Source organism: Brassica napus, unplaced genomic scaffold, assembly GCF_020379485.1.
Source record: "Brassica napus cultivar Da-Ae unplaced genomic scaffold, Da-Ae ScsIHWf_2831;HRSCAF=3611, whole genome shotgun sequence".
In the NCBI taxonomy this organism is placed as follows: Eukaryota; Viridiplantae; Streptophyta; class Magnoliopsida; order Brassicales; family Brassicaceae; genus Brassica; species Brassica napus.
The window spans coordinates 18,224-37,726 of NW_026016095.1; the positions used below are offsets into that span (position 1 = coordinate 18,224).

At 31.2% G+C, this 19,503-nt stretch overlaps 2 protein-coding genes and 1 long non-coding RNA gene across 6 annotated transcripts; all 3 read left to right on the plus strand.

Annotated features, from left to right (window-relative positions):
* The first annotated feature begins 161 nt into the window (after positions 1–161).
* Positions 162–3,746, plus strand: LOC106451641 (serine/threonine protein phosphatase 2A 55 kDa regulatory subunit B). Of its 2 annotated transcripts, none has more exons than XM_013893590.3 (14): positions 162–437; positions 632–726; positions 827–925; positions 1,016–1,135; positions 1,270–1,413; positions 1,601–1,692; positions 1,811–1,929; positions 2,005–2,128; positions 2,329–2,452; positions 2,568–2,636; positions 2,726–2,817; positions 2,905–2,982; positions 3,070–3,134; positions 3,232–3,746. In XM_013893590.3, exons 1-14 carry the CDS (start codon positions 323–325, stop codon positions 3,369–3,371), a joined length of 1,476 nt encoding a protein of 491 aa, XP_013749044.1. In that variant the 5' UTR covers positions 162–322; the 3' UTR covers positions 3,372–3,746.
* A 7,153-nt stretch (positions 3,747–10,899) lies between these two features.
* On the plus strand, positions 10,900–11,863 carry LOC106454998 (dof zinc finger protein DOF1.7-like). Its single transcript, XM_013897061.3, has one exon. The coding sequence runs from the start codon at positions 11,112–11,114 to the stop codon at positions 11,670–11,672; it is 561 nt and encodes a 186-aa protein (XP_013752515.1). The 5' UTR covers positions 10,900–11,111; the 3' UTR covers positions 11,673–11,863.
* A 5,274-nt stretch (positions 11,864–17,137) lies between these two features.
* Positions 17,138–18,811, plus strand: LOC106454997. Of its 3 annotated transcripts, none has more exons than XR_001290105.3 (5): positions 17,138–17,241; positions 17,407–17,513; positions 17,595–17,651; positions 17,770–17,833; positions 18,174–18,811. It is a non-coding gene; the product is annotated as an uncharacterized LOC106454997 (long non-coding RNA). The 3 variants fall into 3 exon arrangements; XR_002664751.2 differs by having other exon boundaries at positions 17,142–17,241; positions 17,367–17,513; XR_007334820.1 differs by lacking the exon at positions 17,770–17,833.
* Positions 18,812–19,503: the final 692 nt, after the last annotated feature.

Here is a 19,503-nt window from a genome sequence, read left to right on the forward strand (position 1 = left end):
CACCCTTAGTCATCAACCTAGCTTCGCCCCTGGCCATTTGTTACAGAGAAGGTAAAATACGGTAAGCTCCTACCATAAAAAAGCTAATAAAACCAAAAAGATGATTAAATCACATTTAACTAAAAAAATAAAAGAAAAATAAATACATTTTTCTTAATTAAGTCGAGAGAGAGAGAGAGAGAAGGGAGAGTGTTGTGTTGTGTTGTGATCTTATTTGTTTGTCGAAATCTGGGAATCATCTCAGACTCTCTCTCCTCCTCTTCCTTTCCTCGAACTCAATCGTAATTGATTTCTAGCCGCCCCTGATCGTCGGAGAGAGGGGATGAACGGTGACGATGAGGAGATCGTCGCAGCTTCGGTAGATCCATCTCTGCCTCTGGAATGGAGATTCTCTCAGGTCTTCGGTGAACGCAGCGCTGGTGAAGAAGTTCAAGAAGGTTTAACTCATCCATCTAATCTCTCCAACTGAAATTAAGGCATCTTTGAGTCTTCTTACATTTTTAATCAATGTTTTGTGACTGTTATGCTTCTTAATAGCTTATGACTTGTGACTAGATTACATTGTATTGTTTTCTTTATGTTATGTTATGTTGAAATCCTCAAAACTGGAAGCTTGTGTGTTCCTCCGCAGTTGATGTGATTTCAGCAATCGAGTTTGATCATTCCGGCGACCATCTTGCTACTGGGGACCGTGGAGGACGTGTTGTTCTTTTCGAGAGGAGCCATGTCAGAAACGTAACGTCCCCACTTTTTCTTTGCCTTTGCAAATGATTTCTCAAAATGGGAATATGATATATATGTTGTTGCATGCTATTATCAACTACAGAGCAGTGGAGGAGCTAGAAGGGATCTTGAAGACACTGATCACCCACTGAGGCATCCTGAGTTTCGTTATAAAACAGAGTTTCAGAGTCATGACCCTGAGGTATTATCATTTCATTACTCTCTTCTCCTAATACGTTGTGTGCTATACCTTTTATTTGCTGTCTTTTGATATGTGATCCTTGTCTACCAGTTTGATTATCTCAAGAGTTTGGAGATAGAGGAGAAGATAAACAAAATTAGATGGTGTCAAACAGCCAATGGCGCCCTTTTTCTCCTTTCCACAAACGATAAAACCATCAAGTATTGGAAGGTGAGAATATCATTTACTTCTCGATACCTTAATGGTCACTGACATTGTTTGTTGGGTTGCTTACTGTATCTAAATGGGTGCTAAGTCGTGAATGTTGTAAAGAATTTTTCTTTACTCATGTGAGTGTTTAACAGGTTCAAGACAAGAAGATCAAGAAAGTTTGTGAAGTAAATTCAGATCCTTCAAAAACTGGAGCGGTCGCAAGCTCTGGCAATCCAACCGCGTGCCTTGGGAACGGAGGAGTACCTGAAGCCATCTCATCGCTGCGGTTCCCACTGGTAAATAAATTCATTCTATATATGTTGAACATTCATTGCATCTGAGAGTCGAATTGAATGATGAAATTTGCTCGAATTTTACACTTCATTGATGCTAGACTTGTGCTTCTTAGCTCTAATCTCCCGTGCTCTTCTGTTTTGGAATTGATTCTCAAGTCATGCAATAGTTCAATTTTGGCATATACAGGTAACTAGCCATGAGTCGAGCCCTGTGGCTAGATGTCGAAGAGTCTATTCTCATGCTCATGACTATCACATCAATTCCATCTCAAATAATAGGTAGTTTATTCATATTCACCCCATTTTGAATTCCACTTGATTTATTAGTATGAGATCCATACTTTCATTGTCAATGTTTGGCGCTCCTAACAGTTTTTTTTCTTTCTATTTAAATCAGTGACGGAGAAACATTTATTTCGGCTGATGATTTGCGAATAAATCTTTGGAATCTGGAGATTAGCAATCAAAGTTTCAATATTGTTGATGTTAAGCCTGAGAAAATGGAAGATCTATCTGGTAAAGCCCTGGTTTACTTCTCTTTCTGTCCAATAAGCAATAGGGATATGCTAATACCGCATTTGGTTCTTGCAGAGGTTATCACATCAGCAGAGTTTCATCCTACACATTGCAATATGTTAGCTTATAGCAGTTCCAAAGGCTCAATTCGCCTGATTGATCTGCGCCAATCAGCTTTATGTGACTCACATTCCAAATTGTAAGTCTTGAGACTTGCAATCATCCAATATATAATATAACTTGAAAGGACAATCTAACTTGTAGAATCTAATAACTTGTCTACTTCATCAAAGTTTGCTAATTATTTTTCGCACCTTTCTTTGGAAAAGAAACATACAAACATACCAACACAAGAGATAAGTGTCTAGCAGCAAAGGCTAACATTGCTTGTTTCTGCAGGTTTGAGGAACCAGAGGCAGCAGGTCCTAAGTCGTTCTTCACTGAGATAATTGCTTCAGTGTCAGACATCAAATTTGCAAAAGAAGGAAGATATCTCCTTAGCCGTGACTACATGACACTCAAGGTCCGTACACTTTCATTGGCATTAGATATGACTATGCCCGTAAAGCTATCAGTGGCTGGTTTCTAATTCTTCTCGTAAGATAAACTGAACTTATAGTTATGTTTTTCTTTGTCAGTTATGGGACATCAACATGGATTCAGGTCCGGTGTCAACTTTCCAGGTTCATGAGTATCTGAAACCGAAGGTAAGTTCCCTATGCTTTTGAGAGATAGCTGCTTTTTACGAGCTGGTGCATAGCTGATTGATACTCCATTTCCCTTTGCCCATTTACAGCTCTGTGATTTATATGAAAATGATTCTATCTTTGACAAGTTCGAGTGTTGTATAAGTGGCAATGGATTGCGAGCAGCTACAGGTTCTTACAGGTATGCCCCCGAAAGCAGAGCATGTTTCTTTACTATTAGCATTATCATGTATACTCATATTCCTTCCGTTCACATTGCTCTATCCAGCAATATGTTCCGTGTGTTTAGTGTTTCCCCGGGAAGTACTGAGTCTGCAACCTTAGAAGCAAGCAGAAATCCTATGAGGTAAACTTGATAAAAGCTATTAAGAATTAGTGTAGTCGATCATATCTTCCTTACTTTTTTTTTTTTTTTTTTGTGGTTTTATCATAGGAGACATGTCCCAGTTCCCTCGAGGCCATCCAGACTAGGCAGTATAGCGCGTGTTGTAGGTAGAGGTCAGTCTCTCTCTCTCTCTCTCTCTCCCTTTCTCATTTAAGCTTATATATACCTTTTAAGATCAAATTAGTAAATACACTGAAACGGTGAAAGCAGGATCAGAGAGTGCAGGAGGAGTCGATGGGAGTAGCAATGCTCTTGATTACAAAACAAAGTTGCTGCATCTTGCTTGGCATCCAAATGAGAACTCTATTGCTTGTGCCGCTGGAAATAGCTTGTACATGTACTATGCTTAACCACATTACTCAGCCAAAAAAAAAAGGCGTATTTTCTCTGCTCTAGACTCTGTTTTCCTTTCTTCCTTCTGGTGATTAATGGGAATTGCTATATACATCATCATCATCAGTGATCATATAAGCTCTTTAATCATCATGCTGGACTTGTGCTCCTGGAAACTACTTTACAGGCCAAGAGAACGAAAGAGGTGAAAATCCGATTGAAAGAAATCGTGATTTTAGTAAAAGCTAATGTCATATGACTTTTGGATTGGATATACGATTAGATTATTTTACAATCTTTTCTGTCTTGTGTAATCATTGTTTTATTGATTCTTTTTCTTAGACTTGTTTCTCCTTTGTTGACTTATTAAAATAATACATTTCATTTACCTATATTATTTTCTTATTTATTTGTTTTGACTTTTTTAATATATAAAAAAACAAAGCATGCAACCCCTCCATAATAGGAATGGTTCATGCAAGTATTTGAAAATGGACAATTTGGATATTAAAAAGGTATTATTTGCAATATTCTAATTAAAACTGGACGCTAAATTCAAATAACGATTTCAAAACAAGCATTTTAGATATCATTTTCACTAATTTTAAACTGAACAAATAATTTGGTTATCCAGTCCTTTTGCACGTTGAGATAAATTAAATTATTCCAAATGATTAAGTATTATAAATTAAATATATGGGGCAAAACGAGTATAGATTTTTATTTTTGTTAAATGTATAAATAAAAAAGCTTTTTTAATATATTTTATTGGTTGATCCGGCCTGCCCAAAAAAAAAAAACTTAAGATTGACTATCACATTACTGTCTGATCCGAATTTTGAATGTTTTTCGACTAATGTTAGAAGATAACTGAACACCTGTTACTAAACTACCAGGTAAACTGCTTAGGCTAAATGTCCAAGCTCAGACTTCCCACATAAATGTGACTTTGTTTCAAGGGAGACTCGAACCTCAGAAAGAGTGTTGTAGCACATTCTCAGGTCTCATCTACCACTTGACCACACTCATGTGAGCATAAATGAAAAAAGTTTGTTACACACTGACATTGTGTTAATAAATTGCTTGACCTAAGATGATGATTTTATAGCAAAAAGATTTTTATTTACTTTTAAATGAAAACATATTCAATCGATATTTATCAACATTTCAGCATTGTACCATGCGATATAAGCAATAGTGATAAATAGCTTGAGTCCGACAAAGTCCATATGAATCAGATACCAAATCTCGTATAGTAAGTAGCACGAGGGATGCATTTTTCGACCGAGCGAGCCAGAAATCGTAGCCGTAGATGTGATGTCAAGATCGGGATACAAACGGTCATGGATGACGGCAGCTTAACGTGACGACAAAGATTGTCAAAACTGGTTTCGACACTTGTGCGGCTTTGGTTCAGTGTATCACGATAGAAAGTGACGATGGTGATTCAATGTTCCATGTAGGGTTTCAAGTCTAATGATGCCTTTTTTTTTATATTTTAGTTTCATGATCAAAACTCCAAGTAAAATAAAAAAACTGGCTTGTTAAGCTCGCAATCTGTTTTTTGGTCGGTTAATTCTGAGGCCATAGTGGGGTCAAGACTCAAGAGCATCATATCGTCTGTGTTTTCTTAACGTCTAGAGCATAATATCGTCCGAGTTTGTGTGTCCTCGTTGATTATAAATTCAAATTGTTTTATACTGCTATTTAAAAAATCAAGTAAACAAAAATAAATATGGTTTAATAAATTTTAAGAGAAAATATGATCAAAATGACAAGCAAGTAAACAAACTCTACAAGATTAGTTAAGTCAACAAGTCTATGACAAAGTTTCAACGCGTGAAGTGATGTCAATGAAAGGCATTGGAGGAAAATTCTAAGAAAGTTGACTAATTCCTACTTTTTAATTGTTTTTTTTTGTCAAAATAAAATAAATCATTGATATTTAACCACTACTCTTAACTCAAAAGTCAAAAAAAAGTTTAATTTTGTGCGCAAATTTTAAATTTTAATGATTTAGCATTGAACATACATAATTTAATGTCTCACCCTATAATGATTTTCATTTTAAAAAAGTAGTGCATTTTGTTAGAAGTTCATTACAAGTTAATGAAATTTCAGAAACAATGTCTTTTTGTTGGTTTTTTCAAGTTTATGTCCAACTTTTTGCCAAACGATTTATAGAAAGCATTATTTTTCGTTGAAAGTTGGAGGCTAATGATTTCACATAAATTTAGTTTTGGTTTTTTTTTTCAGAGTTGGATATCCTATTATAGAAGACATTATTTTTCTAAATTTTCAGTGTGAGATTTTGATTGCATGAACAATAAATTTAAAGCCAAATACTAACTTACTAGGTAATAACCCGCGCAAGGCGCGGGATGTGATTATTAGTTTCGTTATTTTTAATAAAAAAGACAATAAATCTGTTTAATCTGGATATTGGTTAGGTTTTACGTTTTTTTGTTTTTAATCTTCTAAAATATAACTATTATTTTAAATTAATATTCATTTTAGTTTATTCGGTTAAAACATTTGATTTTTTGGTTTTTTCGGATAAAAACCTAAAATTAATATTATATGTTTATTTTCATATTATGAAGTTTAAATAGTTGTCATGTCGAACCAATAGTTTCATATTATAGTTTTTAAACAGATAATAGTTTAAGAAAAAGAAAAGAAAATCATTAAGACAAATCATTTCACTACAATTTGGTCGGTAGTGAAAGAAACATTAAGAAAAAATATTTCAACTTTCAAAAAAATTAGATACTTCAGCTGTGGTGAATACTTAGTTATAAGATGCTCACATCAAGGTGCACATGTATGTTTATGTAAAAAGTATATAAAAATAGTTGAAAAATATATAAAGATATTGTTAATTAATATTAAATGACATTTTTGTTCAGAATAATACATGAAAGATAAAATAAAAATTTATTTAAAATAAAAAAGACCTTGACATTAGTCATTTTTTCATCAAAAGAAAATAAAATTATATTCGTAAATAGGGGTGGACACATATCAAGTATCTGGATATTTGGAAGCATTCTTGTCAATTCGATCTTTAGCCACCTAGATATTCGGTGACTCCGATATCCGAAATGTTTTAGAATTTTAAAGAATATCCGATTTGATTCGTAAATAAAATAAAATTTTAAAAATAATTTAATAATAACATTTTATTACAAAAATAAAACATTATATAACCTTTTAATTCTAGTACCTAATATAATAAATTTATATTGTAAAACTGATATAAAGTATAATATATATAATTCTTTTCATATATGTATATATATGCATATAACATATCGAATTAGATATATGTTCCTAAAAATATTGGTATTAGTGATTTGCTTCTTTTTTGGACATTGTATTTTAGTATTTGATTTTTTTCGTAAAGTTTCAAATATCAAGATTTTTTGGTTCAAATCAAAACGGATAACAAATCGAATCAAAATTTATGAATATTTTGCTCAATTTTATCTGTAAACAATAAAAATAATATATATATAGTTTGGCTTTTGATTCGTTATCTATTTTTATTCGAACCGAAAAATCCAGAGTTTTATTAGAACTATGTATGTGAGTTTTATATAAAAAAAAATCACAAAGTACATAGTGTGAACACATTTATGACTATAGTGTGAACGCGTTAACATATTTATTATCAAATCATTGTGAGGCTGCCACGTGTCTATTATAATGTGAATGCATTTATTACAATGCTTCTCTTTTAATATATAAGGGATTTAAATTTCCAGTGTGAACTTTAATTGTATCCACATCAAACTTTCTTCAAGCCACCACACAAATCATTAGCCTCCAATCTTCAACGAAATTCAGCACACATCTTATATCTCCGTAGTTATCAACAAGATTCATCACCTAACTCTTGTTACACTATTATAATTTATTCACTTAACCTTAATATCACCATTAGAACATAACCTAATCCTTACAACAACATTAAGAATTATCTAATTAATCTTTGTATCACATTAGGGAAATAATTTCTACGCAAGTCTCTTGCACCTCAATCGTAAGGTTATCTTGAGAATGTTCCTCCCAAATTTTAAACTTTTTGTTGTTCTCTATCACATATCTCTTCTTCTCACCGATGATTTGATTGTCATCCTTGAACTTTTTATATATTGTCATCATCTTAACTTTTAATACCAATTATTAGATTTTTTAAAAGTTTATATTCAACTATTTCGCGAACGGTTAGTATGGTATTTTTCACTTTAAACTTAAGAGGTAAATTCAAATGAATTTGGTTTTGAATTCTTTCTTAAAAGATCGTGTACTAATCATAATTTGGTTTTGGATATCTTTATATATAAAAAAATGTTTGGTTCTCTCCTGTGCTGCCACCTAGGATCCAGGTCAGAAAGTCATTCAACCTGCTGCAGACACGTGGATCTCTTAAAAAAATACAATCGAAGAGTTTAGTTAGTCGGTAAGTGTATGGGCCTTTGACATCATGTTTAAAGGTGGCCCAGAAAAATCTATATCAACAACGTCCAAATTTGTCTAACTAATCCACCGACTGTTTCCTACTATATATTTACGTGAAGACATCCTTAACATCAAAGATTCTCTTTTTTTTTCTTTTTTTTTCTTTTTGCAGTTTTGGTTTCTTCAATCATATGCGACAGATTCTCAACCTGGAGATAGTGGTTTCAACGTTTAAAGCAAAAACAATAGTTCTTCGGCGGCGTAATTTTAGGTTTTAGTTTTTCCAGATTTCAGTTTAAAATTACCTCAGTGGAAACCTGTTCTTCATATATTATGAATCTTCAATCGTGTTTTTAATGTTTTCTGATTTTATATATTATCCTTATGTCATTGTGTTCTGAGAAGACCTAAGAGCGTAAACAAATTTTTCATATCGATTCTTCTTATGCCAGATTAAATATACAACGACCTTTTGAATTCTCCATCGCCAATCAAGAATCGTTTCTCAATAATGAACTAAAACTTTATTTCGTTGCAAGTTTAACAGTCAGTTAATAACTACACGAAGGGATGAGGGAAATAAAAAGTAGTGGATCTCAAGGATTTATGATGGTAAGAATGGTCAATTGACTAACTAAAGAGGCTTTATTAAGCTCATATCATATGTAGTGTATGATTTTTCGTCACCATGATGGTAGTATTTAAAAATATTCAACTATTTCCACAAGTCAACCATCATCGATTTTCTGGAATATAGAGTGTCATTTCCGGGCTTGCATAGCTTAAGCAACTCTATTTCAAGCAATGATCAGGCAAGCGATGTGTTATCTGGATGTTATCTGCACATAATTTTTTCTTATTTATTCATGTATTGATTAGTACACTCTATTGTGGAAGCTAAAAAGGGATTTGAGCTTTGGTAAGCAGGACAATTGATGCTCACCTCTGTTTCTACAAATAGGCACGACGCATCTTTCTGTAAAAAAAAATTTAAGAAGCACACCCAACACAAAAACTTCCACTAAATTGAGCCAATGATTTTGGCTTTACAAGGAACTCCTTCTCTCTCGGCGAACTCATCTACCACATCAAATGGAGCCTTCTATCTTATGATACAAACTCTTTTGTATCATGAGTTTCTGTCTATGTATTTGGTCCTTTCTTAACTGAGCGATAGCATACTAAATGTGTTTGATTGAAGTCTTATTGCAGGAGTTGGCAGAAGAACACCAAAAGGATGTGAAAATCATAAGATGGTGTCACGTAACGAAAGGATGCAACAATACCAAAGCAAATTGATCGAATATGAACACAAGTGGTTCTCCAACTGGCATGAAAATACCTTTTGTACTGAGACTTAAATTGCATGTTAATTTTGAACTCAAGTGGTTTTCCAAATAAAATTAAAAATTTTATGTTAATTTAACCTCCGAGTTAATACTTACAGTACTAAAAACATTCCAAAAAAGTTCAAAATCGTCTACCTATCATACCACCACTAAAAACTCACTATTAATTTTGCACGGCCACATACGAAAACCAAAAAGAATTGTCGTCGTATTAACCCAAACAACATTTAAAAGACAGAATATAAGGACCAGTTCACGGACTCAAGCTTCCTATTTTAAAAGGGCCAAACACTAAAATTGAGATATAAAAAGTAAATTATTTATATGTTAATATGTAATAAATCACTGACATTAACTAAATGTGATCTTTTAAATAATTTAATAAAAAAAATTTAACTGAGAATGATATAATAACTCAATCATGGTAATATCCTAGAATCAAAAAGTCAAACAAAACTTATTTATAAATTAACTGACCAATAACTTAAATTAATAAAATAATATATCTCATACGCACAAATGAACCTAAACACACAAATTACAAAATTATATAAAAAATAATAACATAGATCACAAATAAAGTAAATCCCGCCCGTAGGGCGGGCCGACCTAGTCTTATTATATATTAGAAATTATTTGTCTAAACTTCCAATGTGTGATTTTGATTACATTCACAATATATTTTTATTGTAATTTTAGTTATAATTAGCTCACTATAGAAAAAAAAAAGTAAAAACAAATTTGATTGTCTTCTAATAATATTAGGTTGATTGTTTGTAGTTTTTAAAATGGTTTTTGGTTTTTGTTTCTGAAAAACTACTTTATTTGCCAATCAAAATTTTGCTAAAAATGATTTCCTAAAAACTAGGGAAACTAGTTTTTCAAATAACTACCTAATTCTACACAAAAGCCAAAATCTGTATTTTTTTAGTTTTCAGCCAGTTTTCTACGAAGATTTTTTTTTTTATGCATTTTTATTTATCATTTTCTTTTAATTGGTCTTTTTTATTTATTTTTTTGTAACTGGTCTTTCTTTTCATATTTGGCTCATTCCCACTATCATCCGTTTTTCACCATCACATCACAATACATTTTTTGTCCTTTATTAATATAAAATGGGTAAGTGATTATACATACAACTTTCGAGTATTTATATATATTTTACGATAGTTTTATTTTGTATTTATATATTTTTTAAATAAGTTTTTAAAATAAATTTATGTGTATTTTAATGACAGTGTTTTATATTTTATTATTTTCAGAATAAATATTTTACTATCCATAATATTTTTATTTTATTAATTTAAAAAATAAAAACTTAAACTAAAATCTAAAACAACCATTTATGTTTTTCAAAAAACCAAAATCTACTGCAAAATCAAAAACCAAAAATCAAAATCTAAAATCTAAAAACCAAAAACCAAAATCCAAAAACCAAAAACTAGAATCTAAAAACTAGGAAAACAATCATCACCAATATCTGTCAAAATTAACAAAACCATGATTTCAAAGTTAGAAATAGCTATTCGCGTACTTGCAGAATAGGAAAAATAGCTTAAGACAATAAGAAATTTAGTCTTGAAATTTTGATCAGCACAAACCCAATGTCAAATTAAAAAAAATCATCACAAACTCTTTAATTTCAGTTTGTGAAGTTGGTACTTTGGTTTGAATATAATCTAGTAAACGACAAAAAATAAGTGTTGAAATTCTGTGATTCCATTCAAATAATTCTCTCTCTCTCTGTCACACACACACACACACTATAAACCCACCAAATATCTCCACTCTTTATCTCTCTTATTCATAACCTGCAATTTGCTACCATCAAAAAATATTCCATCTTTCTCTTTAAAAAACCTTTGAAGACATAAGATTTCATTCACTTTCTTCTATTTTTCAAGAAAGACGTCATTTTGAACCAAAGGAACCAAACAAAAAAAGATGCAGGACCTGACGTCAGCTGCAGCGTATTACCACCACCAATCGATGCTAATGATGGCGGCTAAGCAGCAGCAGCAGCCGGAGTTACCGGAGCAACAGCAGCTAAAGTGCCCTCGCTGCGACTCACCCAACACCAAATTCTGTTACTACAACAACTACAACCTGTCTCAGCCACGTCATTATTGCAAAAACTGTCGTCGTTACTGGACCAAAGGCGGTTCCCTCCGCAACATCCCCGTCGGCGGCGGATCTCGTAAGAACACTAAACGGTCCACTTCTTCTTCTTCTCCGTCGAGCAGCAATCTGAAGGACAAAACCGTCGCTGTTCCCGACCAGAAACCTAACTCTGAGGAGGAGTCCCAAACGAAACTAGTGGAAGAAGAGAAGAGAATGACGGGTCAAGAAATGGATCCGACCCGGATGTTATACGGGTTACCGGTTGGAGATCCGAGATTCACTTCGCTGTTGGGTGCGGATGTCGGGATTAGTTATGAAACCGGGTCGAATTGGTATCCGGGTATACATTTGGGTTTGGGTCCGGGTATCCCGAGGGATGATTGATGACGTGCGTGAAGAGTAATAGTGGAGAAGAACTGAATGAAAGAACGTCAAGGGTAATGTAGTAAATTCCATATGGATATCTGTTTCTTTTTTTTTTTTTTTGATCAAAAGATATCTGTTCATCAATATATAACACAACAAAGGATGTCGGTTCATTCAGTGATATATCTTTTATCACTTTTTAGTCAGTATTTTTTATTTATCTTTTCACAATCAGCTCTACTGCATGCTATATTTTTTTTTCCCATCAACATATTTTATTAAACTAAAGTAGGATCATACAACACCAACAGATAATAAGATTCTCCGTGGTTAGCTAAACCGGCAGAAGACAGAGATATCTTCGGACACTAGAATCCACTGCGGGGTAGCAAACAAGAACGAAGCAAACTACACTCTTAACACAAGCAACTAAACTTCCAACCCTCCAAAAAAGTCTAACAACAACAGCAGGGATGACTAGCTTTTAGAGAATCTATGGCAGCTGTTTAACGTGAATGCCCTCGGCCAGACCACCGCTAAACCACAACGAAGAAACATCTCAAGAACCAAGTAACAAGGTTTCATAAACCAGAAGTTAGAATCAATCACAGATTCAGACGAGAACTTTCAAAAGCGGCTGGGTCTTCATCAACCCTTGAAAGCCTAGGAATGAAGCCACAAAACAACAAATCTCCACGAGATTTGAACAGACAGCTAGCGGCGAGGCCCACCTGATCCGGAAGACGAGCACAGGCCAAGAACGGCATAAGAGTGGACTAGATGGAAGCCACAGCAGACTCCACACAGACAGCCTACACCTACAAAGAAGAGACCATCCCAGAGGCGAAGAAGAAACGCAACATCAACTGGGCAAAATAGATCTAGAATGAGGTTCGAAAACAAAAGCCTTTGTAGTTAAACTACACCGTAAATCGATAGATCCGTTACTTTTGTAGCAAAAACCCCAACCAAATCAAAAAGCTCAAGTTGATTTGAAGTGAGCGAGTCTCTCCCAAAACAGAGGTAAAATTACACACCGACAAACCAAAAGTCATGGCTACACAAACTACAACCTAAAGGAGACAAAGCAAACTAGACCGGCCGTGGTGCTATCGAAGCCGCCACGCGCAGGTCAATCGGAGTTACAAAGCCGCCGCGAGAGTTGGAGAAAGGTGTAAAGATTACTTAAAGAAGACAAGAGTGATTAAAGGTTGAAGCTTTTGTTTCATTCATTCTGCTTAACGGCCTTGTTACATGGGTGTTTCTTATTTATACATAAACCATGACTATCCTACTACAGAAGCCCTAGACAGGTGTCATCATCTCCTCTTCAGCAAGAGCATCATAACGGTTCGATGTATCAATCATACCAGCTCGTCTTTTCCGTACGTCCAGCATGCTCTCTGCTTTTGTCCTGTAAGAGTGGTGATGACCGTTGTTCTGGTTTCGCTTCTTGAGTGGGCTTTGATTCGGTAATGGGCTTCGTAGTGACTATCTCCTTGGGCTTCCACACTTGTTTGATTGGAGTCTGCTTCACTTGATCCATTTCATTGACAAAAGGGAGACGAAAGAGGATCAGACTGGTTTAACTCTACTGCGTGATATATATGATAATATATATATATATATATATATATCTAATAAAAGTATATAATGAGATTGAAAAAAATCAATAATTTCGGTTAGAACTACTATATTTCTTACTAGGTGATTTTCCCATGCTGATTCACAAATATAAATATTTATAAAATAAACTAGGGTCGGCCCGCCCTACGGGCGGGATATACTTTACTTGTGATCTAGATTATTATTTTTGTATGATTTTGTGGTTTGTGTTTTAAGTTTGCATTTGTAAGAGATGTGTATGATAATGTTTCTTTTGTCTTTTAGAAAGTTTTAGGTGAGGAGGAATTATATGTGATAAGATATATGTTGTTTGTGTTACAATAGCTGATTATGTTGTTCAGAAAAAATAAACTTTATGATACTATATATTAGTTAAATTTTATCTACTTTATTAAATTAATTGATATATCATGTGTGTTGAATTTGATGATAGTATATAAATGTCTTTTATCTGCAATTCAATGGAAACATCGGAATGTTGAAATTGAAAAAAAAAATGAAAGATGAATTCATTTTTTAAAAGATGTTTTGTTTATGTTTATATAAAAGTTATATATAATAGTTATATTATTATTATTTTATCGAATTATGTTATATTTTACATGTGTCCAATTCAAGACCAATAAAACTTATTAATTATTGTGTCTATTCATTTGCCGAGTATTAATTTATAGATTTTCTACTGTATATATGTTATTATTTTTTTCATTATTTTGTGTCGATATAATGAATATCCACGTTATCGGTTAAATATTTATGTTGCTAAACATTATTATCGACTAAAGCAAGAACTTCATTGATTGTACAATTTGTTAAGAAAATGCATTTTAAACTGAAGCGAACATATAATAGAGTATGAATCAAAACCAATTGTTTCGTGTTAAGAACATCTCCAAAAGCAATTTGAAAAAATCAAATATGGAGTTTTACTTGCTCTAAAAGCAAGTTCAAAATTTTAAATTTTGATGTTTTGTACAGTAAAACTTCATATTTGAATTTATAATGTACAAAATCTCATATTTGAAGTTCCTTATGTTTAAGTCCTTGCAAGTATCTGTTTTTCAAATAACATTGTTACTTTTTGCTGTTATCACTTTAGTACTTCTAATTTTATTATCTTATACTATTTTTTAACTTTTAGTTTTTATAATGATATTGTCAACTTTCATATAATATTTGATAAATTGGAGTGAAGTAGTTTGATTAATTATAAATATTTTACTTGAAATATCATTAATTTATATTTTAATACATACTAGATTTTGACCCGCGCAACCGCGCGGGTGTTTGTTTTTACTTTTTTTATACATAAATTATTATTTTTAAACATTAGTGGTATATTTTTTTAACATTAATCATATACTTAAATGTTTATATAACTATTTCAAATATAATAATATTATATTTTACATGTTATAATCAATCATTTGATTAAAACCGTATGTATTTTTACTTCTTATTATATATTTATCTTATTGTATTTGCATTTAGTTATTAAGCAAATTAATATATTCATGAAAGAACATATTTGAAAATATTTTGTATTTAATTTATGCTAAATTCTGACTCGTGTTTCAAAGCTGTATTTCTTTTTGCTAATATTTTTTTAAGTTTATTCAATTTAGATAATATATTATTGTATATACAAAAGTCTAAAATATGTTACTTTTTAGACATGTATTATAAGGTTTGTTAATTTTAAGCCGTTCTATCATCATATTATATTTTTAAAATAAATAATTTATATTTATGAAAATAAAAATTATAAATTTATCAATTGAATATACTTTTATCATATTTATTTAAGTATAATAATTGTATTTTAACATGATCATGACATAAAGTGGATAAAATAGGATATAATTTATTTATTTTTTATTTTATAAACGATAACTTAAAATACATTAAATTATTGTTAAAATACTTTTACACAGATTTATTAGAATTTAAAATGAAAATATATTATGATTAAAGTAGTTACAAAGATTTTATATTATAAAGAAATACATGTTAATTTTTATACATGTATTATATATTTTCCTTAATCCATCTTACCAACATATTAGATTTTATTTTTGAACATAAATTTTTTATACTTATGAAAATAAAATTTATAAATTTAATACAGTTTTATTATACTTAGCTCAATATAATAATTTTCTTTAATATGATTGATTATTGTTATATAATATATAAAATATTACAGAATTTTTTATTTTTTATTTTATAAACGATTACTGAATTTATTAATGTATAATAATATTTCAAACTAATTTCGAAATTAGTGAAAAATATTTAAATATAATTTCGAAAACAGATTTGTTAGATTTTTAAAATAAATATATTTATATTTAAAATAAAAAGGATATCAAAAGATATTATGATAAAAGTATTTTAAAAATTCTATGTATTATTAGTCTTAATAAAATACATTTAATAAAATTTCTAAGTGATGGTCCAAATTAAAAAAAAATCACACATAAAAAAAGTCATGACTTCTCTTTTAATATATAAGATTTATATGCAGACATACGTAAAGATTCTATAAATATTTTATTGATCTATATGTATATTATATTTATTAAAGCATATAATTGAATTTAAATTATTCATTTGAAGAGAACGTAAATAATTTTCATCTCAGATGAATATTTATCTCTAAAAGAAATAATTTTTTTGAATATTTAAACATTTTAAACTTTGATGATCAATAAAATTGACACGGTGATAATTAAATCTTGAAGCCAAATTTTATTTTGAATATGTAAATTTATTTTGCTATTAAGGACAATCTTAAACTTTGATGTTCCTATAAAACATCTGTAAAATATTTTAGTATGAAATGTTTAGGGACTAACTACTTACACACATATGTAAAATATATTAGTATTGTGTAGGTACTGTGTCTTCTATATTTTTGAATTTTGAATGTTCCATCTCTGGCTTCTTTTTTTTTTTTTCTGATACATACTAAATAGTTATATAATTTGTGATAAGAACCATCAGTGAATGCACAAATGTGTCATATAAAGCTATCTGGCTCAAACTTTGCATTAATTTTCAACAGGCCCAATCAAATACTTTCCATGAAGAATGGCTTCTACAATACACCAATAAAGAGCATCATCTTGTTGACTTATTGATTCTCCGGAAGCACAACAAAGCTTAGGAAACAGATTTTGTTATCCGTACTAAGCTCCAAGAGACATAGAAAGTTATAACAACTTTCTCAGTTATCTGTAACATTAATTTTCACTATTTTTATAACAACTTTCACACATTTAATTATTTTACTTAACTCTTGATAATTGTTCTAAATTAATTTTGAAAGCAAGGATAATGTAAATTATAAAATTTATATCGATTGGATTTAACACAAAAACATAGATAATTTCTTTTGGTACGTTTAGGTAATTTATAATCGATTGGATTTAACACAAAAACAAAGTCATTAGTTTACTCTTCTTCTTCCTTTTTTTTTGATCAAAACTCTTCTTCTTCCTTTTGATTTAGTATATACTAGTATATCATCCCGTGCCAAGCACGGGTTTTGGCTTAAATAATTAAAATTAAAATATTTAAATACTAAACAAACATGTAGTGGGTGGGGGAACGATGGAGCCATATGTCGTCGTTTCATCTAGTTTATTGTAGCATGGCTGCGTTTGACTTTAAATCGGTGTTTGGTAAAGTTGTTTGTTTTTGATAGTATTAATTTTGTAAAAGTACGATACTGAACAATTACTTTCTGAGAAACAGAACGTGTGCCGGTTTAGAAGAAGAAAAACAACTCGCAGTCTCTTAAATTAGCATAAACATTAGAGGCAAACTCTTTAGTAGGGTGTGTGGGGTCTCTGTCTGTGCTGCTGTGTATCACAACTTTTTTACAATTCACATTTAATTGACAAAGCAGAAAAGAAAGAATTACCAGATCTTCGGCGAAAATTGAGCCTTCCATAAGGTAACGTATCCCTTTAATCTGATATGAGTTTTGAATATCTTCTTTTTAAACGAAAGATCTTCTTCTTCATTTCTGCTCATTTAGTGTTGTTATAGAAATTAAAATTTCTTAATGTTTGATCTCAGATTTTCCAAATTATTCAAATTTGAGTTGGGATCTTGATAGGTCTCTGGTGAAGTAGCGTTTTGTTTACATTAACAATGAGGAAGTTCGAAAGAGCTCTGTTTTGACAACCGTATATCTAACAGAGAAGTATACTTTGTGGAATTAAGGTGTTCAATTATCCTTTTTTTTTCTTCGTTCGTTTTCTCTGATCAAGGTGTTTTTAATCCTTTTTTTTCTTTTTTTCCCAGCCAGTTCAGGAACCAGTATTGTTCGCTTAATCGCATGCCTTCAGCTATGGATCTTAGGTCCTTACTTGACTCTTAATTTATATGTATAAACTGTTTTTTTCTTGAAAAAGGGCTTATGAATAAACTACTTTTGATAGTACTGAATTTGATTTTGTCTAACGGTTCATGTGGATAGTCAATAAATTCTTAATTGGCTGGTTTTAGTGCCGGATGCAACTAATGCCTATAACAATTGACAGGTTAGTGCTCTCTCTCTCTATAAATCCCCTAGACAATGAAGTAATATATTGATAGTTAAGTTGTGATTTTGCTGTTGTAGACTTTATGAAATTGATCAAGAAATGGCATTGCTTCCTTCTGAATCTTCCATTGTTATATTTACTTTGTCACTTAACGGATTGTAACGTGAATCAATATGTTAGCTCATTCAAACTCTGATATATTTATGTGCAAATCTGAGAAAAGTCAATGTATAAAAGCAATGTTATAGGATACATTTCGCTCACAATGAACAAAACAAAGCACTTCCTTCACGCACACATATATCCTTTTATACAAAGAATCATATATCGTTTTCAGGTGTAGGAAAGGATATAAGCTAATCTTGCTTGGGTCGAGGAGCTTTCGAGGAACTTCTTCTTTTGTGGTCGAAAAGAGAACGGAGGATTGGTGAAGTGGATCGTCGGAACATAGGATTGATCACATTCCTGCCCTCTAAATCTCCCGAAGCCGCAGTTCGGCGGTGGTGCTGCAGTCATCGTCTTTGAAGTCAGCAAGGAGAGAGAAGTTCGCCACTGGGGGAGATATAGTTAATTGAGACCTTAATGACAATGATTGAGCGCAGAAGGGATCCGTGACGGAGGAGAAGAATCTCAGACAAAACGACGCGAAAGAAGCTCGACCAAAAGATCCCTCTCCATTCAGGTAGATCGAAGAAGACGACTGGTCTCTTAATCGGGCTGGGCTATCAGCATCTTTCACAAAAATAAATAAGGTAGAGAAAGCCCAAAAATTGTAAAGAAGAAAGCCTATATTAAATCGAGACAACACAACAATAAATTCATTTAAAAAAAGATACACGTGTCACACACAAAGAATCTGACTTTGTGACCTGGATGCTGACGTGGTTCAACAGGAGGGAGGCAAACATGTTTATATATATATAGATATATTATAATAATTGATGATATTTATTTTTAATTTTAAATTAATTTATAATTTGTGTGAGTAATTTATATTAATAGTATTATATTACTTTAGTTAGACATATTATTTTAGATATGTTATATCTAGTCGTTTTTACAGTCGATTTAGTTATCATTTGGATACATTCGATTGCTTCTATTTTTTAAATTCAACTATTAATTGTTTTATTAAAAATACAATAAAAATTTCTAGTTAGATATATTACTTTAATTAGACATATTATTTTAGATATGTTATATCTAGTCGTTTTTTACCGTCGATTTAGTTATCATTTGGATACATTCGATTGCTTCTATTTTTTAAATTCAACTATTAAATGTTTTATTATAAATACAATAAAAATTTCATTAATTTTCTTATTTTCATTTAGATTGATTGTTATCTTAAATATGTAAATATATTTTAGGAAAATTATGTATATGTTAAGATATATTGTGCTTAGAATAAAATAAAAAATAAACTAAAGTGTCTGATTCCAAATGACATAATTAATATAATGATAATACTCTAAAGTCTTATGCATATATATAATTACATACATAAGTAACTTATACATTTTTGGAAGTTCATGAGAACATATCAATATTTACAATAATTAAAATATTTTATAAATTCTAAATAGTTTAAGAGAAATTTCCTAGGATAACCATTTTTAATTTTTGTCACAAAAATAGCCACCAATGAGAAAAATGACCAAAATAAG

What these genes read in the sequence shown, in the direction of transcription:
- LOC106454998 (XM_013897061.3), top strand. Translation starts at nt 11,112, where the DNA reads ATGCAGGACCTGACGTCAGCTGCAGCGTATTACCACCACCAATCGATG.
- LOC106451641 (XM_013893590.3), top strand. Translation starts at nt 323, where the DNA reads ATGAACGGTGACGATGAGGAGATCGTCGCAGCTTCGGTAGATCCATCT. An exon ending in TTCTTTTCGAGAGGAGCCAT is followed by an intron (nt 727 to 826) that starts GTCAGAAACGTA and finishes TATCAACTACAG; the next exon opens with AGCAGTGGAGGAGCTAGAAG. An exon ending in GAAAATGGAAGATCTATCTG is followed by an intron (nt 1,930 to 2,004) that starts GTAAAGCCCTGG and finishes TGGTTCTTGCAG; the next exon opens with AGGTTATCACATCAGCAGAG.